The following is a 17,500-nucleotide window of genomic DNA, read 5'->3' as shown; positions in this document are numbered from 1 at the left end:
ATGCTTTATCCTTACATGACGCAGAAAAATTAGTACATGCCTTCATTACGTCAAGGCTAGACTACTGTAATGCGCTACTGTCAGGATGTTCTAGCAGTAACTTAAATAAACTTCAGCTAGTTCAAAATGCTGCAGCCAGGGTCCTTACTAAAACTAGAAAATTTGACCATATTAGTCCAGTCCTATCAGCTCTTCACTGGCTTCCAGTCAAATTCCGCATAGACTATAAAATTCTCCTGTTAACGTATAAAGCCCTACATGGGCTCGCTCCTGAGTATCTGAGAGACCTTATCTCCTATTATGAACCACCACGATTACTTAGATCACAGGGTGCTGGCTTCCTAGTAGTTCCCAAAATTCAGAGAAGCTCTGCAGGAGGAAGAGCTTTCTCTTATAAAGCGCCCCAACTCTGGAATAATCTCCCCGATAATGTTCGGGACTCAGACACAGTCTCAATCTTTAAGTCTAGACTAAAAACTTACTTGTTTAGTTTAGCTTTTGGTAGTTAATGTTAATTCCCTTTAGATAAGGCTGCAGATCCAGGGGTTCATGGACATAGTGAATTGTGGGTAAACTGAGATGCTGGTGCTGCTGTCACTCACTACATGCAGTCACTCAGGTTTGTGGACGGTGGAGTGGGTGAATGCCAGTGTCTCAGGGAGCCTCCGTGTCTATGTTACCTTCTGGCTCTCTCCCTTTAGTTAGGCTGTTATATTCAGACCTGCCGGAGTCATTAGTCACACTCTGATCATTTTTTACATTGTCTGTTCTTCATAAATCCAGTCTAAACTAATTCCTAAATCTTTCCTTCCTCCGAGTTACTGACTGTCCACCGGTCCGGCCCAATACTGATGGATGTCCCACCCTCAAGTCCCCCTGTCCCCCCTGATTGTCCAGACTGATGGAAGTTTCTGGAACGCAGCTTCTCCACTACAGATCACATCCAAATCTATATGAACTCTAATTGTTTCCACTGTTGATTATACACACCTGAATATATTAGAACTGCGTGGATGTAAAATTGACTTTTCAATGTTTAACTTATAAGTTGTCTGACCAGTGGTAGGATGGTCCCCCCTTTAGATGTGAGTCTTGGTCCTCCCGAGGTTTCTTCCTCCTCCAGCTCTGAGGGAGTTTTTCCTTGCCTCAGCGCTCACGGGGGTTCTGTATATTCTGTATATTCTGTATATTATGTTCAGTGTTTTGTCTGATTCTCTGTGCTGTGATTCCCATTTTTGGAAAGCTGCTTTGTGACAACATCAGTTGTAAAAAGCGCTATATAAATAAATTTGATTTGATTTGATTTGATTTATGTAGTTTTATGTGAGAATTAAATCTTATTCATCAGATCTGACAGAACAATAACAAACTAATAACAACGAACAGCACACACACACACACACACACACACACACACGCACACACACACCTTGACGTTGGGCAGATAGATGAGGCCGCTAAAGGAGGTGAGATTGTTTCGCTCCAAATTAACACAGTGCAGATTCACAAACAAATCAGCAGGAAGGAGATCCACCATCCTGAGAGAGAGAGAGAGAGAGAGAGAGAGAGAGAGAGAGAGAGAGAGAGAGAGAGAGAGAGAGAGAGAGAGAGGGAGAGAGAGAGAGACAGAGAGAGAGAGAGAGACAGAGAGAGAGAGAGACAGAGAGAGAGAGAGAGAGAGAGAGAGAGACAGAGAGAGAGAGAGAGAGAGAGAGAGAGAGAGAGAGACAGAGAGAGAGAGAGAGAGAGAGAGAGAGAGAGACAGAGAGAGAGAGAGAGAGAGAGAGAGAGAGAGACAGAGAGAGAGACAGAGAGAGAGAGAGACAGAGAGAGAGAGAGAGAGAGAGAGAGAGAGAGAGAGAGAGAGAGACAGAGAGAGAGAGAGAGAGAGAGAGAGAGAGAGAGACAGAGAGAGAGAGAGAGAGAGAGAGAGACAGAGAGAGAGAGAGAGAGAGAGACAGAGAGAGAGAGAGAGAGAGAGAGAGAGAGACAGAGAGAGAGAGAGAGAGACAGAGAGAGAGAGAGAGAGACAGAGAGAGAGAGAGAGAGAGACAGAGAGAGAGACAGAGAGAGAGAGAGAGAGAGAGACAGAGAGAGAGAGAGAGAGAGAGAGAGAGAGAGACAGAGAGAGAGAGAGAGACAGAGAGAGAGAGAGAGAGACAGAGAGAGAGAGAGACAGAGAGACAGAGAGAGAGAGAGAGAGAGAGAGAGAGACAGAGAGACAGAGAGAGAGAGAGAGAGAGAGAGAGACAGAGAGAGAGATAGAGAGAGAGAGAGAGAGAGACAGAGAGAGAGAGAGAGAGAGAGAGACAGAGATAGAGACAGAGAGAGAGAGAGAGAGGAACTTAGAGTTAGCGCACACAGCAACACCATATACAGCATCCACACACCCAGTGGACAACACGCAACTGCAATCTTACAACCACGTATTCGGTCGTCTGGCTTCACACACATATGAACTTGAGTGAGATCCCATTCTTAATCCATAGGGTTTAATATGATGTCGGCCCACCCTTTGCAGCTACAACAGCTTCAGCTCTTCTGGGAAGGCTTTCCACAAGGGTTAGGAGTGTTTATGGGAATTTTTATGGGAGTTTTATGTTATGGGAATACAAAAACTGTAGCACACTGTATTGTGTGTGTATGTGTGAGTGTGTACCTGATGCCACAGCCGGTCAGCTCCAGGTCAGTTATCTCTTTGTAGTTAGAATGGCCCAGTTTCTCAGTCACCATGTCCGGCGTGAGTCGGCCTCCGAAAACATCTTTAGCGTTCTCACACTCAGACACCTCCTGCACACACACACACACACACACACACACACACAGAGAATAACAATCCACAATGAAGAGTGTTTGTAACCCACCGTGTGTCTGACTGTGTCCTTACTGGCCATTAAAATGGTTTGGATGAATAAAAACAGGTAGAAGTGTTTTCTGGGCTGAGGATCCATAACATTCACCAATCAGCATCATCACCATCATACCGACAGATAATGTGCTACAGTAGCTCAACCTGATTTCAGTTTGTGCTGCTGGTGGGTGATGTATTGATTATAGTGTTATTGGTCTGATGATATCATTGATTTTTGGACTTCAGCATTTAAATATAATGAGCATTTCATTCCACAGCGATAGAAAAACACTATGAACTATATGAGGCTCCATTTGCTGCAGTAGAGAAGAAGCAGCACAACCTTTGTTCATGCAAACTTACTAACCTTTATTAACTTTATTAAAGCAAACCTATTAACTTTAATAGACTTCTACATTGTTAATGCCAACATTACTAGTGAAATATAATGAAACACCATGATACTGTGGTCTATTTGGAAAGTACAGTGAATGTTCACGTTCTCCGTTTTACACCCAAACAGAACAAAACTAATTCCATCTCCCTGCCTTTTTCCGAGTAAATGACCAGCCGGACAATGAAGGACGACTGACCGTCGAGCCCTCCTGCTGCCCACTTCAGACCAGCTGCCCACGCCAAGCTACCGCCACCTGCCTTGGACTAGCTGCCCACCCTACAGTGATGTTTTCATAGACTCCTAGTTATTCCTAATACCAATATTACTGCTATTAATATTAGTAGTATAATAACTCTGTAGGTAGTCTGACCAGAGGAGGACGGGTCCCCCCTGGTGAGCCTGGTTCTTCTGAAGGTTTCCTGCTCAGCTCTGAGGGAGGTTCTTCTTGCCACTGTTGCCCCTGGCTTGCTCACCTGGGGGTTTTACATTCATGTAAAAGGGCAGTCGTGGGCCGGAGGTCAGGGAACCAGCCCTGTGACCGGAAGGTTGCCGGTTCGATCCCCTTGGCTGACAGTCTATGACTGAAGTGCCCTTGAGCAAGACACCTAACCCCCAAATGCTCCCTGGGCGCTGTGGATAGGGCTGCCCACCGCTCCGGGCAAGTGTGCTCACTGCCCCGTAGTGTGTGTGTTCACTAGCGTGTGTTTGTGGGTGTTTCACTGCACGGATGGGTCAAACGCAGAGGTCTAATTCCACAGTGTGCAGACGGAGACAAATGGATGTTAATTCAATTCAGTGTTAAAACTTTGTCTTTTCTGGAATTCTGTGAAGCTGCTTTGGGACAACATCAGTTGTAAAAGTGCTACAAATAAATTTGATTTGATTTGATTTAAAACTACCCAGCACTACTGACACTAACAGCTCATCAGCTTTAGTGGTGCAGGCAGCGTCTCTGTCTGACATTCTCTGCGCTTTCCAGGTCTAGTCTGGCGATTTTGATGAGAGGTCAGTGATATTTTGAGAGTTTCTCTCACCACAGCGATGCCGTCCAGTGCTTTCAGCGAGGGCAGATGAAATATCACGTAAACGCGATAATGCTCCAACTTCTCCACTAAAGGATTCCCGTACAGGTCCAGAATGATCAGGCTGGTCAGCGCCTACAAGAGAGAAATACTGCATTACACCCACTGGCTGTACGCACTTTACTCTTTACCACGTTATAGACAACACTGCCTGTCCAAAAGTATCTGGACGCCCCTCCTGATGAGTGAATTCAGCTACTTCAAGGTCACTTATTTCTGACCCTACTTGTATAATCTCCATAGAAAAGCACTGACCAGTAGAACTGGCTGCTCTGGAGCAGCTGCACACGAGCTTAAAGCTGAGTTCACCTGTTTGGCCTCATAGCCGTACTCGACCAACAGCCACAAGAAACCACATAGGTTGCCATGGCGACTGCAATGCCGACAAAAATGGATGATTATCAGAGGAGAGCTTTATCACTGTAGAGTGTTTATTTAAGGTGGAGAAAGGCAGGTGGCGCTCTGCACTCCTTTATTTTGTGTTGTATAATATCGGGTTTGTTCAGAATTCAACAAGATGTTTGACGTCTACGGCTAAACTGTCTACCAAACCTCATGCCAGGCGTGGGCTTGAGGGGTAACATATCTAAACAGCACCTTTATGTTAATAACTACTTTTTCTGCTTTAGAAAAAATGCTGTTTTCAAAGCAGTAGGATTTCGACGGTAGGCTAAAACTGCTGCAGCACACGGCTGGAGCCCACTAGGTGTCACTAATGTGCAACTGTTTTAAAAACTTTGACTTCAGCATGATATATATTCAGAGCTGGTTTATGAGGAGCCTGGCCTCTTCTTATTTCCCCCGTTATATCAAAAACAGGCCTGCTGAACAGCAGGGGGCACTTGCGAGCGAGTCCTCAGTGAATGGGAGTGAATGGAGCTCAACGGCTAAAAACGAGAAGTTGAAATAGTTTCTAATCACTGAACCAGAACGTTCCTTTAGTTTTAGACAGCAGGAGGACGAGTTTCACTAAAACAGCAGAGAAAACTCACCTGTGTGTTTCCTTTATTCTACAGTAAACGGGTTTCAGGCAGCAGGAGGCGGAGCTTTACTGCTAGAGCGGGATGATTGACGGGCGAGCGGAGCAGCTCATTGGCTGTTCGCGCTCTCTGACATCATGAACGTACAGGAGGCAGTGGTTTAAACTCCTATAACTTGAGATTAAAAGCTCTTAAATATAACAGCGGTGTTAAAATATTCTAAGCTGTTCCGGAAATGAAGGAATTCTATTACAGTAAAATGTTTCAGCGTTTATAAACTATGATTTTTGCTCAGAAGCTCCATATCAACCCATTCATTTTGGACTCGCTCAGGAGCGCCCCCTAGTGTTTGAGAAACCTGGAAGACACTGCAGAGAGTGGGAATTGTCCTCTCAACAAGTTCTCTGATATATTTGCCTGCCACAATATGATTGACAGCGAGTGACTCACACACACACACACGCACGCACGCACACACACACACACACAGAAATACAAACAAACACACACACACAGAATTTTTAAATCAGACTTTTAATTTCATTTACTCTTTTTTGCTTGTATCAAACACTGCTTGTTAAAAAAAAGAAAGTTGGCAGCAAATCTACACTATTTTACTCATTTATTCATTTGTTTACAAACAGCCAATGCCTAGACAATTTTGTCAAAAAAGTTAATAAAAATACTGATTTGTCTTATTTATTAGTTCCCTGAAATAATCATTAATGGCAGCTATTTGGAATTTGTAAAGCAACTGCTTTGATGTAACTGGACCTTTGCAAGTATACCTGCTTTAAAGGAAAGCTTTAGCTTTGCTGCTTTAGAAATCTTTGTTTTGCCATCACTACTGAAAAACGAACCCTTTGGAAACGACCTGCAGAGCGCAGCCTTTAAAACTGTCAGTCACTGACCTTCAGGTGGTAGATGTCCCGAGAGGTGCTGATGTTGTTGTTGCCGACGTAAAGTTCGAACAGGGAGCGTGAGCGCTGAACCCCGTGCAGGGAGGAGATCCGGTTTCTCTCGGCGGACAGGAAGTGGAGGTTAGGCAGGTGTTCCAGCACTGAGGCGTCCAGACACTGCAGCTTATTAGAGTTAACGCTCAGACGGGTCAAACGCTGCAGCTTACACACACCTGCACAAAACAGACACACACTCAGGTGTAGATATGAAGTCAGATTCAGACTCGAGACCAAACAGCACTTACCAGCAGCTCAAAACACACAAACCTCAGACACACTATATTTCCAAAAGTATTCACTCCCCCATCCAAACCATTGAATTCAGCTGTTCCAGTCACTTCCATGGCCACAGGTGTATAAAGCCGAGCCCCTCGGCCTGCAGACTGCTTCTACAGACATTAGTGAAAGAATGGGTCGCTCTCAGGAGCTCAGTGAATTCCAGCGTGGTGCCGTGATCGGACGCCACCTGTGCAGCAAGTCCAGTCGTGAAATTCTCACTACTAAATATTCCACAGTCCACTGTCAGTGGGATTATAACAAAGTGGAAGCGATTGGGAACGACAGCAACTCAGACACGAAGTGGTCGGCCACGTAAAATGACAGAGCGGTCAGCGGATGCTGAGGGGCATAGTGCGCAGAGGTCACCGACTTTCTGCAGAGTCAATCACTACAGACCTCCAAACTTCATGTGGCCTTCAGATCAGCTCAAGAACATCGTAGAGAGCTTCATGGAATGGGTTTCCATGGCCGAGCAGCTGCATCCAAGCCTCACATCACCAAGCGCAATGCAAAGCGTGGAATGCAGCGGAGTAAAGCGCCGCCACTGGACTCTAGAGCAGTGGACACGTGTTCTCTGGAGTGACCAATCACGCTTCTCCGTCTGGAAATCCGATGGACGAGTCTGGGTTTGGCGGTTGCCAGGAGACGGTACTTGTCTGACTGCACTGTGCCGAGTGTAAAGTTTGGTGGAGGGGGGATCATGGTGTGGGGGTGTTTTTCAGGAGTTGGGCTCGGCCCCTTAGTTCCAGTGAAAGGAACTCTTAAAGCTTCAGCACCAAGAGATTCTGGACAATTTCACGCTCCCAACTTTGTGGGAACAGTTTGGGGACGGCCCCTTCCTGCTCCAACATGACTGCGCACCAGTGCACAAAGCAGGTCCATAAAGACGTGGATGAGCCAGTTTGGTGTGGAAGAACTGGACTGGCCTGCACAGAGTCCTGACCTCAAACCCATAGAACACCTTTGGGATGAATTAGAGCGGAGACTGTGAGCCAGGCCTTCTCGTCCAACATCAGCGTCTGACCTCACAAATGCGCTTCTGGAAGAACGGACAGAAATTCCCATAAACACTCCTAACCCTTGTGGAAAGCCTTCCCAGAAGAGCTGAAGCTGTTATAGCTGCAAAGACATCATATTAAACCCTATGGATTAAGAACGGGACGTCACTCAAGTTCATATGAGTGTGAAGCCAGACGGCCGAATACTTTTAACAATATAGTGTACTTCAAAAAGCTCTACACAGGTTAGACTTGCCTGACTCAGTGCATGTTTCTCATTACCTTAAAGACATTTTGATCTAAAGCTTTTCGCTAAAAGATTAAGTGACCCTTATTAGTCCCACAACGGGGAAATTTCACCTCCACATTTAACCCATCCGTGAAGTGAAACACCACATACACACTAGTGAACACACACACACTAGGGGGCAGTGAGCACACTTGCCCGGAGCGGTGGGCAGCCCAATCCGCAGCGCCCGTGGAGCAGTTGGGGGTTAGGTGTCTTGCTCAAGGACACCTCAGTCATGGACTGTCGGCTCTGGGGATCGACCCGGCGACCTTCCGGTCACAAGGCTGGATCCCTGACCTCCAGCCCACGACTGCCCCAAAACAATTTGGTTTTTAAAATAAATATAAATAGTAAAATATATCCAAAATGTCCAGACAGCAGTGCTTCTTCTGAAATAAAGGATATCAACAGGCCCAGATCATCCCATGGGTTTTATGGGTGCATGTCCAGGGGCCCGAGCCACTAGGGGGCCCCTGTGAGCAATGATGAGAAAATTTAAACGGCTGTTTTGACTCGTGGTGGGAACTTTTAAATTCAGGGTCCGATAACTTGATCCAGGCCTGAGCATTAACAGAAATTTTGTCCCCCTTTGCTGCTGTAACAGCCTCTACTCTTCTGGAAAGGCTTTACACTAGATGTGAAACATTGCTGTGAGGATTTGATTGCATGATAAGCATAATGAATACCATCCAGGCTGCTGATGTTGTTGTGGTTGAGGGACAGCTCCTCCAGCAGGGGGCAGTGTTCCAGACCCTCGATGCGGTTCAGCTCGTTATTATTAAAGGAAGCCCAGCGCAGGTTCACCAGCTTATCCAGATTTGTGATACGGGACAGACGCTGACTGTCCAGATTCAGAGCTGTGATCTGAACACAGAAGGAAAAGCTCTTTTAAGCGCTGTACACCGATCCAGTATAACATTATTTATCAGCTCCACTGACCGTATAGCTGCACTCTGTAGTTCTACAGTTACAGACTGTAGTCCATCTGTTTCTCTGATACTCTGTTACCCTGTTCTTCAGTGGTCAGGACCCCCATAGACCCTCACAGAGCAGGTACTGTTTGGGTGGTGGGTCATTCTCAGCACTGCAGTAACACTGACGTGGTGGTGTGTTAGTGTGTGTTGTGCTGGTCTGAGTGGATCAGACACAGCAGTGCTGCTGGAGTTTTTAAACACCTCAGTGTCGCTGCTGGACTGAGAATAGTCCACCAACCAAAAATACCCAGCCAGCAGCGTCCTGTGGGCAGCGTCCTGTGGGCAGCGTCCTGTGGGCAGCGCCCTGTGACCACTGATGAAGGACTAGAGGATGACCAACACAAACTGTGCAGCAGCAGATGAGCTGTCGTCTCTGACTTTACATCTACAAGGTGGACCGACAAGGTAGGAGTGTCTAATAGAGTGGACAGTGAGTGGACACAGTGTTTAAAAACTCCAGCAGCACTGCTGTGTCTGATCCACTCGTACCAGCACAACACACACTAACACACAGCCACCACGTCAGTGTTACTGCAGTGCTGAGAATGACCCACCACCCATATCATGTGCCTGTGTGTGTGTGTGTGTGTGTGTGTTTCAGTGTGCTCCTCTGACCTGCAGAGGTGCTGTGACTGTGTTTACCTTGCTGGTCCAGTCCAGCTGGAGCTGTGCACTGTGTGTCCACGGTGAAGGCTGCAGCTGTGTGAGGAGCTGAGCTGCAGGCAGGAGACTCAGACAGCGTGGACGATCAGTCTCAACACGAGAGTGAGCCAGGAGACACGCCTACATCAGGAATAATAATAATAACATATATTTATTATTATTATACAATATGTATCATTTGTAACAATAATATTAATATGTATTAATAATAGGAAAACATGAATAGTTCCTCTTTTAGGAACTCACATTACAGTACAGATAACACGTACACAGAAAACCAGGGGTGCCAATTTGTTTGTTTAGAGGGCCCAAAGTGCGGTGTTTGCGGTGGACCGAGAGCCAAAATGACAAAACAAATATACAAATAAATAAATAAATATACAAACAAAAACGTTTTAACTGTATTTAGGTCATTTACATCTAAAATACTTTTTTTTAAATATACAAATTGTTTATTATCTGAAATGTTGGGAAAGGTCTCACATTATATATTTTACGCTTGCGTTTTTTCCCAGTATGTTAATAATCAGCGTGTTTATGTGTGTCCTCTGTAGAGGATGTGTTAACACACACACACACACACACACACACACACACACACACGTTTGTCTTGCTACACATATGAGGACGTCCATAAATTTCTATTTATTTGACCTAAACCTAACCCTAACCTTAACCTCAGTGTCCAAAAGACAATTTTTCTTCTCTTTTAGTTTTCAAATAAAAAAGTCATTGTGGTGAAAACGACACATGCTGAAGTGAAGACCAGCAAAGTGGCCTCACTTGAGCAAAACTTTTCATATAGTCCTATCATAGTAAGGACATGGGGTCCTCACAAGTATAGCAATACGAGAGCACACAGACAGAGCAGCACACGACCTCACCGTGCTGATTTTGGAGGGGGTGCTGGTCAGTGCGGCGGCGGCCTCCTCCTCCGTAACTAACACTCCGTCCAAGTGTGTGAGCGTCTTCAGCCGCCCCAACACCTCCATCCGCACACGCTCGCCCTAAACACACATCGGACTCATTCAGAGGAGAACAGTCTCACACACGCGTGTCATTAGTAGAGACAGTGCTGTTTGGGGATAAAGCCACAGGCCCCGCCCACTTTTCTCAGTGAGGTTCTTCTTGATCAGCTACACGTCCTTTCAGACCCACAGCGCTGAGTGGTCTTCTCACAGTGGAAGGATGGACAGAAACACCTGTGGATGTTTTCAGATCTGAAGCAGCTTGATCTTCTCCTCTCTCTCAGAGATCAAAGCTTTCAGCGCTGTTTATCTGATGGGGGCGGTTTTGGGGTCGACCAGCTCTTCCAGGTGGTTGTTAGGAGACACATGTTCTCTGTGGCTTTTAATAATTTTTGGAAAATTCAATTATTTTCTTTGACTTTCTCCTTCGTTAGGCAGGTGGATTATCTTATATCTGATCTTTTTTCTTGGAATTTTTGGATTTTTCCAAAAACGTCATTGGACAGCTGAACCCGGAGGAAAACGCCAACCGCCAGGTCTGTTACGTCAGCTAAGTGATGAGGGGAGGAGGGGGGACCATCCTACCCTCCCAGAGAGAGCGAGGCCAGCTGGGCTATCTTGGATTCCCGGCTACGGACGGCTGTAGAATCACCAGGGATCAACTCATGATCTCCTGATGACAGGGCCAACGTTTAGACAGCTGCGCCACTCGGGAGCAGAGATGTCTTCTAAAAATAAATGGCTTTAATGGCCATTTTGACCAGAGTATATATCGTTGTTGTCAGAAGAAAACCTCGTATCTCCAACACGGTAACTTTACAGGAGAAGGAAAAAACCTACTTTACTTTTAATGCAAGTCAGTGGAACCAGACATTTTCCCAGGTCATTTTGAGCTGTTTGATTTGGTCCATTGATGATGAAATTCATGTACAATGTAAAGAGCAATAGGAATTTTCAAATTATGTCAAAAACTGAAAAATGACAAAAACGGAGATACAAGGTTTTGTTCTGACAACAGCGATATGTTTGCATGGCACTGTACACACAAAACTGGTTTACAATAGACTAGAGTGTGACGTTGAGCTGACAGAACAGATAACAGTAACAGCTGGATAGATTTAATTACAATTCTTTAGAAAAATCTCAATTTTCACCAGAATTCAAATCAGTTTGATTTTTGAAATTCACTGAAGACACAAATGTAATCAGAAACAATGCTGAGCTTTTTTCATTTGAAAACAGCTTGAATTGCATTTTGGCCGTTAAATGAGGGCAAACTTAAATGAAAATGATTTAATCATATTCGGTTCTAACTAATCGATATGGTTTCCTCACCTGCGTAGTCCAGGGGTTGTGGCGCGTGTCCAGACGGAGGAGGGACGGTGTGTGTTTGCGAAGGACAGCTGCGTCATCCCTCATGCAGGTCAGCTGGTTCCAACGCAGGTCCAGCTGTGTAAGACGACCGAGACCCCGCAGACCCTCCAGAGACACGATCCGGTTAAAACTGGCATCCACGAACTCCAGATTGGGCTGAGTTAAAAATGTCACGTTTTAGTGCAGCAGCAAAACTGAATCCAGAGCAGAGAACGTGCTTGACCAAAAACCCATCATTCTACTTTATTTCTGCCTTTTAAATGGGCCAGTGATGATGGGGGAGTGAGGATGGGTCAGTATGGATGGGTCAGTGAGGATGGGTCAGTGTGTAAGGCAGTGTGGATGGGTCAGTGATGATGGGTCAGTGAGGATAGGGCAGTGAGGATGGGTCAGTGAGGATGGGTCAGTGTATAAGGCAGTGTGGATGGGGCAGTGAGGATGGGTCAGTGAGGATAGGGCAGTGTATAAGGCAGTGTGGATGGGTCAGTGATGATGGGTCAGTGAGGATGGGCCAGTGTATAAGGCAGTGTGGATGGGGCAGTGAGGATGGGTCAGTGAGGATAGGGCAGTGTATAAGGCAGTGTGGATGGGTCAGTGATGATGGGTCAGTGAGGATGGGCCAGTGTATAAGGCAGTGTGGATGGGGCAGTGAGGATGGGTCAGTGAGGATGGGCCAGTGTATAAGGCAGTGTGGATGGGGCAGTGAGGATGGGTCAGTGAGGATAGGGCAGTGTATAAGGCAGTGTGGATGGGTCAGTGATGATAGGTCAGTGTATAAGGCAGTGATGATGGGGCAGTGAGGATGGGTCAGTGAGGATAGGGCAGTGAGGATGAGGATTAACCACTTAATTACACAGAACAAAAATCTGGTGGAATTCCTCTTTAATCTGCAGGCCACTCTGACCAAGCCCAGCGCTGCTGCAGAGCTAAAAGATGTGGAGCATGTTTCTCTCACCATGTGTGAGATGTCGTCCAGATGAGTGAACTCGTTAAAGCTGATGGTCAGGTGGCGCAGCGCCGTCAGACAGGAAATCTCCTTCATCTTGCTCAGGCTGTTACCATGGAGATTCAGCACCTTTAAAACAGAGTCCAGTGTTTTCCACACGTTGGGCTTCACCCAGTCTCAACCTCACCGTACAGCGGCGGCCCAATTGAACACATTTCAGTGAGAAAATGTCCCATGTTTATGAATGAAAAAGAACATGCAGTGTCAGTGATGCAAAGCACCACAACCTAAACTTCCACTTTAGCCACGTTCCTGCTTCGCATCTAACAAACAACAGAGAAGGTTAATAATCACTTATTTTATGCCTAATTTGAATACATGAATAAGAAACGAAATGGTTTGATGATGCAGAAACCATCTTGATTTCTGATAAAAATTAATGTAAAAATAATTTTTGGTCCACTTCCATTGGACCATATACATGTATACTATATGGTAATACGAGCTACACCACAGTATTACTATTAACATGGTTTAATAATCCATTTTTTCTTTCTATTTATTTATTTATTTATTTGTGGAAACAATCTGTCATTGTAAAGTATGTATATATATATATATATATACACTCACCGGCCACTTTATTAGGTATTAGGTACACCTGTTCAGTTGCTTGTTAACACAAATAGCTAATCAGCCAATCACACGGCCGCAGCTCACTGCATTTAGGCCTGTAGAGGTGGTCAAGACGACTTGCTGAAGTGCAGACCGAGCATCAGAACGGGGAAGAAAGGGGATTTAAGGGGCTTTGAACGTGGCGTGGTTGTTGGTGCCAGACGGGCTGGTCTGAGTATTTCAGAAACTGCTGATCTGGGATTTTCACACACAACCATCTCTAGGGTTTACAGAGAACGGTCCAAAAAAGAGGAAATATCCAGTGAGCGGTCAGTTGTGTGGACGAAAATGCCTTGTTGATGTGAGAGGTCAGAGGAGAACGGGCAGACTGGTTCCAGATGATAGAAAGGCAGCAGGAACTCAAATAACCAACCAGAATCTCTGAGGAACGTTTCCAACACCTTGTTGAAAGTCTGCCACGAAGAATTAAAGCAGTTCTGAAGGAAAAAGGGGGCCCAGCCTTTTACTAGCAAGGGGTACCTAATAAAGTGGCTGGTGAGTGTGTGTGTGTGTGTGTATATATATATATAGCTGCTATATATATATAACAGTGTGTCCTGAGTGAGGGAGCAGTGAGTGCAGCGTGGTGGCGCGGGGTGTTTACAGTGATCTGGCTGAGGACATTGGCTCTGGCTGCTGTCAGGATGCTTTTCTCGTCCAGGCTGAGCAGCTTGGGTTGGGGTTTGAGGACGGGCTCCAGGTCCAGCGCTTCTTCATTCAGAGCCTGATCATCACAGGGCAGTGGCGGAGCATCAGCGGGAGCAACAGGGGCATCAGGGCCTGAGGCACAGGGCTTAGACAGCTGGGGCGTCTCCTGAATGGGGGTAGAATGGTACCATATACTGTAACAGCTGGTCTGATCTGATATCCAGTGCCAGTCAAAAGTCTGGACACACTTACTATACTTACTAAGGCTTTGCCTTAATTCTGTCTTGGATATGATGTTCAGTGCCTTTTTTGGGTAGAATGATCACAGCAGTCATATGTGCTCAGGTATTGAAATTGGAAATCTGACACGTTGGTTTGGTTTTATTGAAATATGACTGCGAATGTAAATGTTGGTGTATTGTTTTTATTGTCTATATTTCACTGATATGGTCCTATGGATACATTTATGCGTTCAATATCACACTAGAAAATGATTCTGAATCATACTAAAATCACTCACCAAGAATAAAGCAAAATAATTTTTTTATAGTGTTTTTTATTTATTCAGATTAGATTAAGATTAAGATTAAGTGAACCTCATTAGTCCCACAACAGGGAAATATCAGCTCTGCATTGAACCCATCTGTGCAGTAAAACACCACATACACACTAGTGAACACACACACACACACAACCACACACACACACACTAGGGGGCAGTGAGCACACTTGCCCGGAGCGGTGGTCAGCCCTATCCACGGTGCCCGGGGAGCAGTTGGGGGTTAGGTGTCTTGCTCAAGGACACCTCAGTCACGTACTGTCGGCTCAGGGGATCAAACCGGCGACCCTCCGGTCAAAGGGCCGGTTCCCTGACCTCCAGTTACTTTAGGGCAGTAACAAAAACGATCTGTGTTTTTTTGTTTTTGTTTTTTTTTCGTCTACCAAACGGTCGAGACGGCACTTTCTGGCATATATAGTGACTCAAAATGTGCAGAGCATTATTTCCTAAAGAACTGTAAACTGCAGTATTAGTGTATATTGTGTGTATGTGTATATTCAGAGTCAGTGTGTGTGTGTGTGTGTATACATATATATATATATATATATATATATATTTCTTTTTCTTCTTAGATATTTATATGTCTTGTATTTAAATTCTATAAGGGGACTACAGACCTGAGATTTTCACTTACTTTCCACCACCTGTGTAAATGTGATGTGACAATAAAGGCGATTTGATTTGATTTGTAAACAAACTTGGAGTCAAATGTAAGATTTCATGAAACTCTGAACTGTTTTCTAAAGAACCACATTTATATTGGATCATGGTGGAACGTGAGATTTTGTCTGTGTCCAAAACTGCACGCTAGTACATTACACGTACTAAACTCTGAAAAAGACGGTTCTTCAAGAGTTCTTCAGTAAATATAATGTTTCCATATAGAGCTTAAATTAGATTGATAGAGAATGTGTTGCATATGGTTCTATACAGAACCTTTTTGAAAAGGGTTCCACTGCTGTCATAAGACTGACATTGTAATAATAGCAGAACCCTTTATGGTGCTACATAGAACCATATAGAGAATACACAACACGTTACCTGTGTGATGTACTCGAAGTCAATGAGGTACTCTGGGAGAATGAGCTCGTGGTCAAAAATGTACCACACAGTCTGTCTCTGACTGCAGTCACAGCGCCCCTGCAGGTCGGAGGAACACACTGAAACACACACACACACACACACACACACACACACACACACACACACACACACACACACACACACACACACACACATCACTAAAAGCTTTAATACATCACATCAGGTTAATGTGTCCACTGAATGTTTCCTTACATTCTCCTTGCTTTCTATTACAATAGCACTCTTCCCTCTAATCCCTTCATGTCCAGCAGCTTGTACGATGGCAAAAAATGCCACATAACTCTGATCGGTTTAAAGTGATTAAACTTAATACAGTTCTATCTTGGATCAAGGTATCAGTGTCCATTTGAACCCCTCTGACCGCAGGTTATTTTTATAGACGATGATAAAAGCACCAGGAGGGACAGATTTGGGCCCCGTCCCATTTCACCCCTCGCCCCTACCACTTAGCCCTACCCCTTTACTTTGGGCGTTCTCGTCTAGGGGTGCAGGGTTCCGATTCTTCTGAGATCGAGGGGAGATAGAGGGGTGGGGTGAAGTGTTGGGGCTACATGACCCTCCAAACTGAGGTTTTTCAGAGACTCCAGACAGAGAGATATGAGATAAACAGAAAAACCGGCGAGACGGAGAACAAGAGATCAAAGAAACCCACAAACGTGAGAATTTTCTCTGTTAAAAAATCATGATCACCATCATATTTTCTTAGTTTAATGTCACTTTTTCTTCATAACAAGCTTAAAGCATCACTAGTAGTATCCTGATGTATCGGTAGCTGGTAGCTAAATTTCCAATTCCACCTTAAACATTTAAGGTGGGATGAGAAAATTCAAACGAGAATCTGGAGAATCTCTGACTTCAGCTTCATATCACTGAAGAATTTGGAGGGTGATAATAAATAATTGCCCCCCTCTTTGAAGGCGTCTGATCCCTAAATGTAACTAAAGCCCAGCAGTGAGGAGCTGAACTTTCCCCTCTTCTGCTGTCCCTGCAGACGGGCAGGGTCGCCTACAGAGCGGCGCTGGTAGCTGTTAATGAAGTGATGCTCTTTTATTAGGGGAAGATCTCAACCACTGCCCTGTAGCTCAGGAACAAGGGGCAACACTCGAAAACAAGGGGGAGGGGTAAAAATAAGGAATGCGATTGGGCCATAGACTGTAGGCTAAAACCCTGCTGCAGCACCCTGCTGTTTGTCCCTGCATCCACCAGGTGTCACTAATGTGCAACAGTTTCAAAAGCTTCAACTAATAAACTGTTTTCAAACTCAAAGTGAATCAGAAAACATTTGCCTTCCTTAGTGTGATGTAAATCCGAGCCAGGGAGGGTCTCTGAGCTCACTGAGCGTTTCTCTCCATGATAGAGGGGGTGGTGGGAGTGGGGGAGGTGACACAGTACCTGACTTCAAGAATGCTCTTGTGGCTGAATACCACAATCTTTCAACAGGAGAGACACACAGACAGATTCCCACCTCTGGCCGGCGCCTCCTGGTTGGTGGTGGGCTGGTTGGTGTTGGCCTTGCGGTAGACAGACTGAGCTTTGGGATAGAGGTCAGATTTCACAGGCACTCCGTCTACCGCCGGAACGCTGTGACCCAGGAACACTTTACACACGATCAGCTCACCTGAGACACACAAACCAACTCACAGTTCCATCCACTTTGTCTCCACCTTCCAGCCCCTTCAGACTAAAGTGACACCACTTAAGATCTCGATTGTCAATATGCTCATTCCATCCTTCCTTCTAGATCATAAGGAAGT

General features: G+C 45.3%; 1 protein-coding gene across 1 annotated transcript in view; it reads right to left on the bottom strand.

Moving 5' to 3' along the window:
* The window catches only part of lrrc9 (leucine rich repeat containing 9), a 38,590-nt gene that overhangs the window by 8,927 nt on the left and 12,163 nt on the right, over positions 1-17,500 (bottom strand). Inside the window, exons 13-24 of the mRNA XM_037538907.1 lie at positions 17,212-17,364; positions 15,684-15,802; positions 14,040-14,249; positions 12,770-12,889; positions 11,776-11,970; positions 10,357-10,479; positions 9,452-9,592; positions 8,522-8,699; positions 6,222-6,442; positions 4,283-4,405; positions 2,660-2,790; positions 1,430-1,538 (exon numbers count right to left, since the gene is read on the bottom strand). Of these exons, the coding sequence (XP_037394804.1) occupies positions 1,430-1,538; positions 2,660-2,790; positions 4,283-4,405; positions 6,222-6,442; positions 8,522-8,699; positions 9,452-9,592; positions 10,357-10,479; positions 11,776-11,970; positions 12,770-12,889; positions 14,040-14,249; positions 15,684-15,802; positions 17,212-17,364 (1,823 nt within the window). The remainder of the gene's footprint in view (positions 1-1,429; positions 1,539-2,659; positions 2,791-4,282; positions 4,406-6,221; positions 6,443-8,521; positions 8,700-9,451; positions 9,593-10,356; positions 10,480-11,775; positions 11,971-12,769; positions 12,890-14,039; positions 14,250-15,683; positions 15,803-17,211; positions 17,365-17,500) is intronic.

This window comes from Pygocentrus nattereri, chromosome 5 (genome assembly GCF_015220715.1).
Source record: "Pygocentrus nattereri isolate fPygNat1 chromosome 5, fPygNat1.pri, whole genome shotgun sequence".
In the NCBI taxonomy this organism is placed as follows: domain Eukaryota; kingdom Metazoa; phylum Chordata; class Actinopteri; order Characiformes; family Serrasalmidae; genus Pygocentrus; species Pygocentrus nattereri.
Note: the sequence above shows the minus strand (reverse complement) of the source record. Positions and strands in the feature narration are given on the sequence as shown.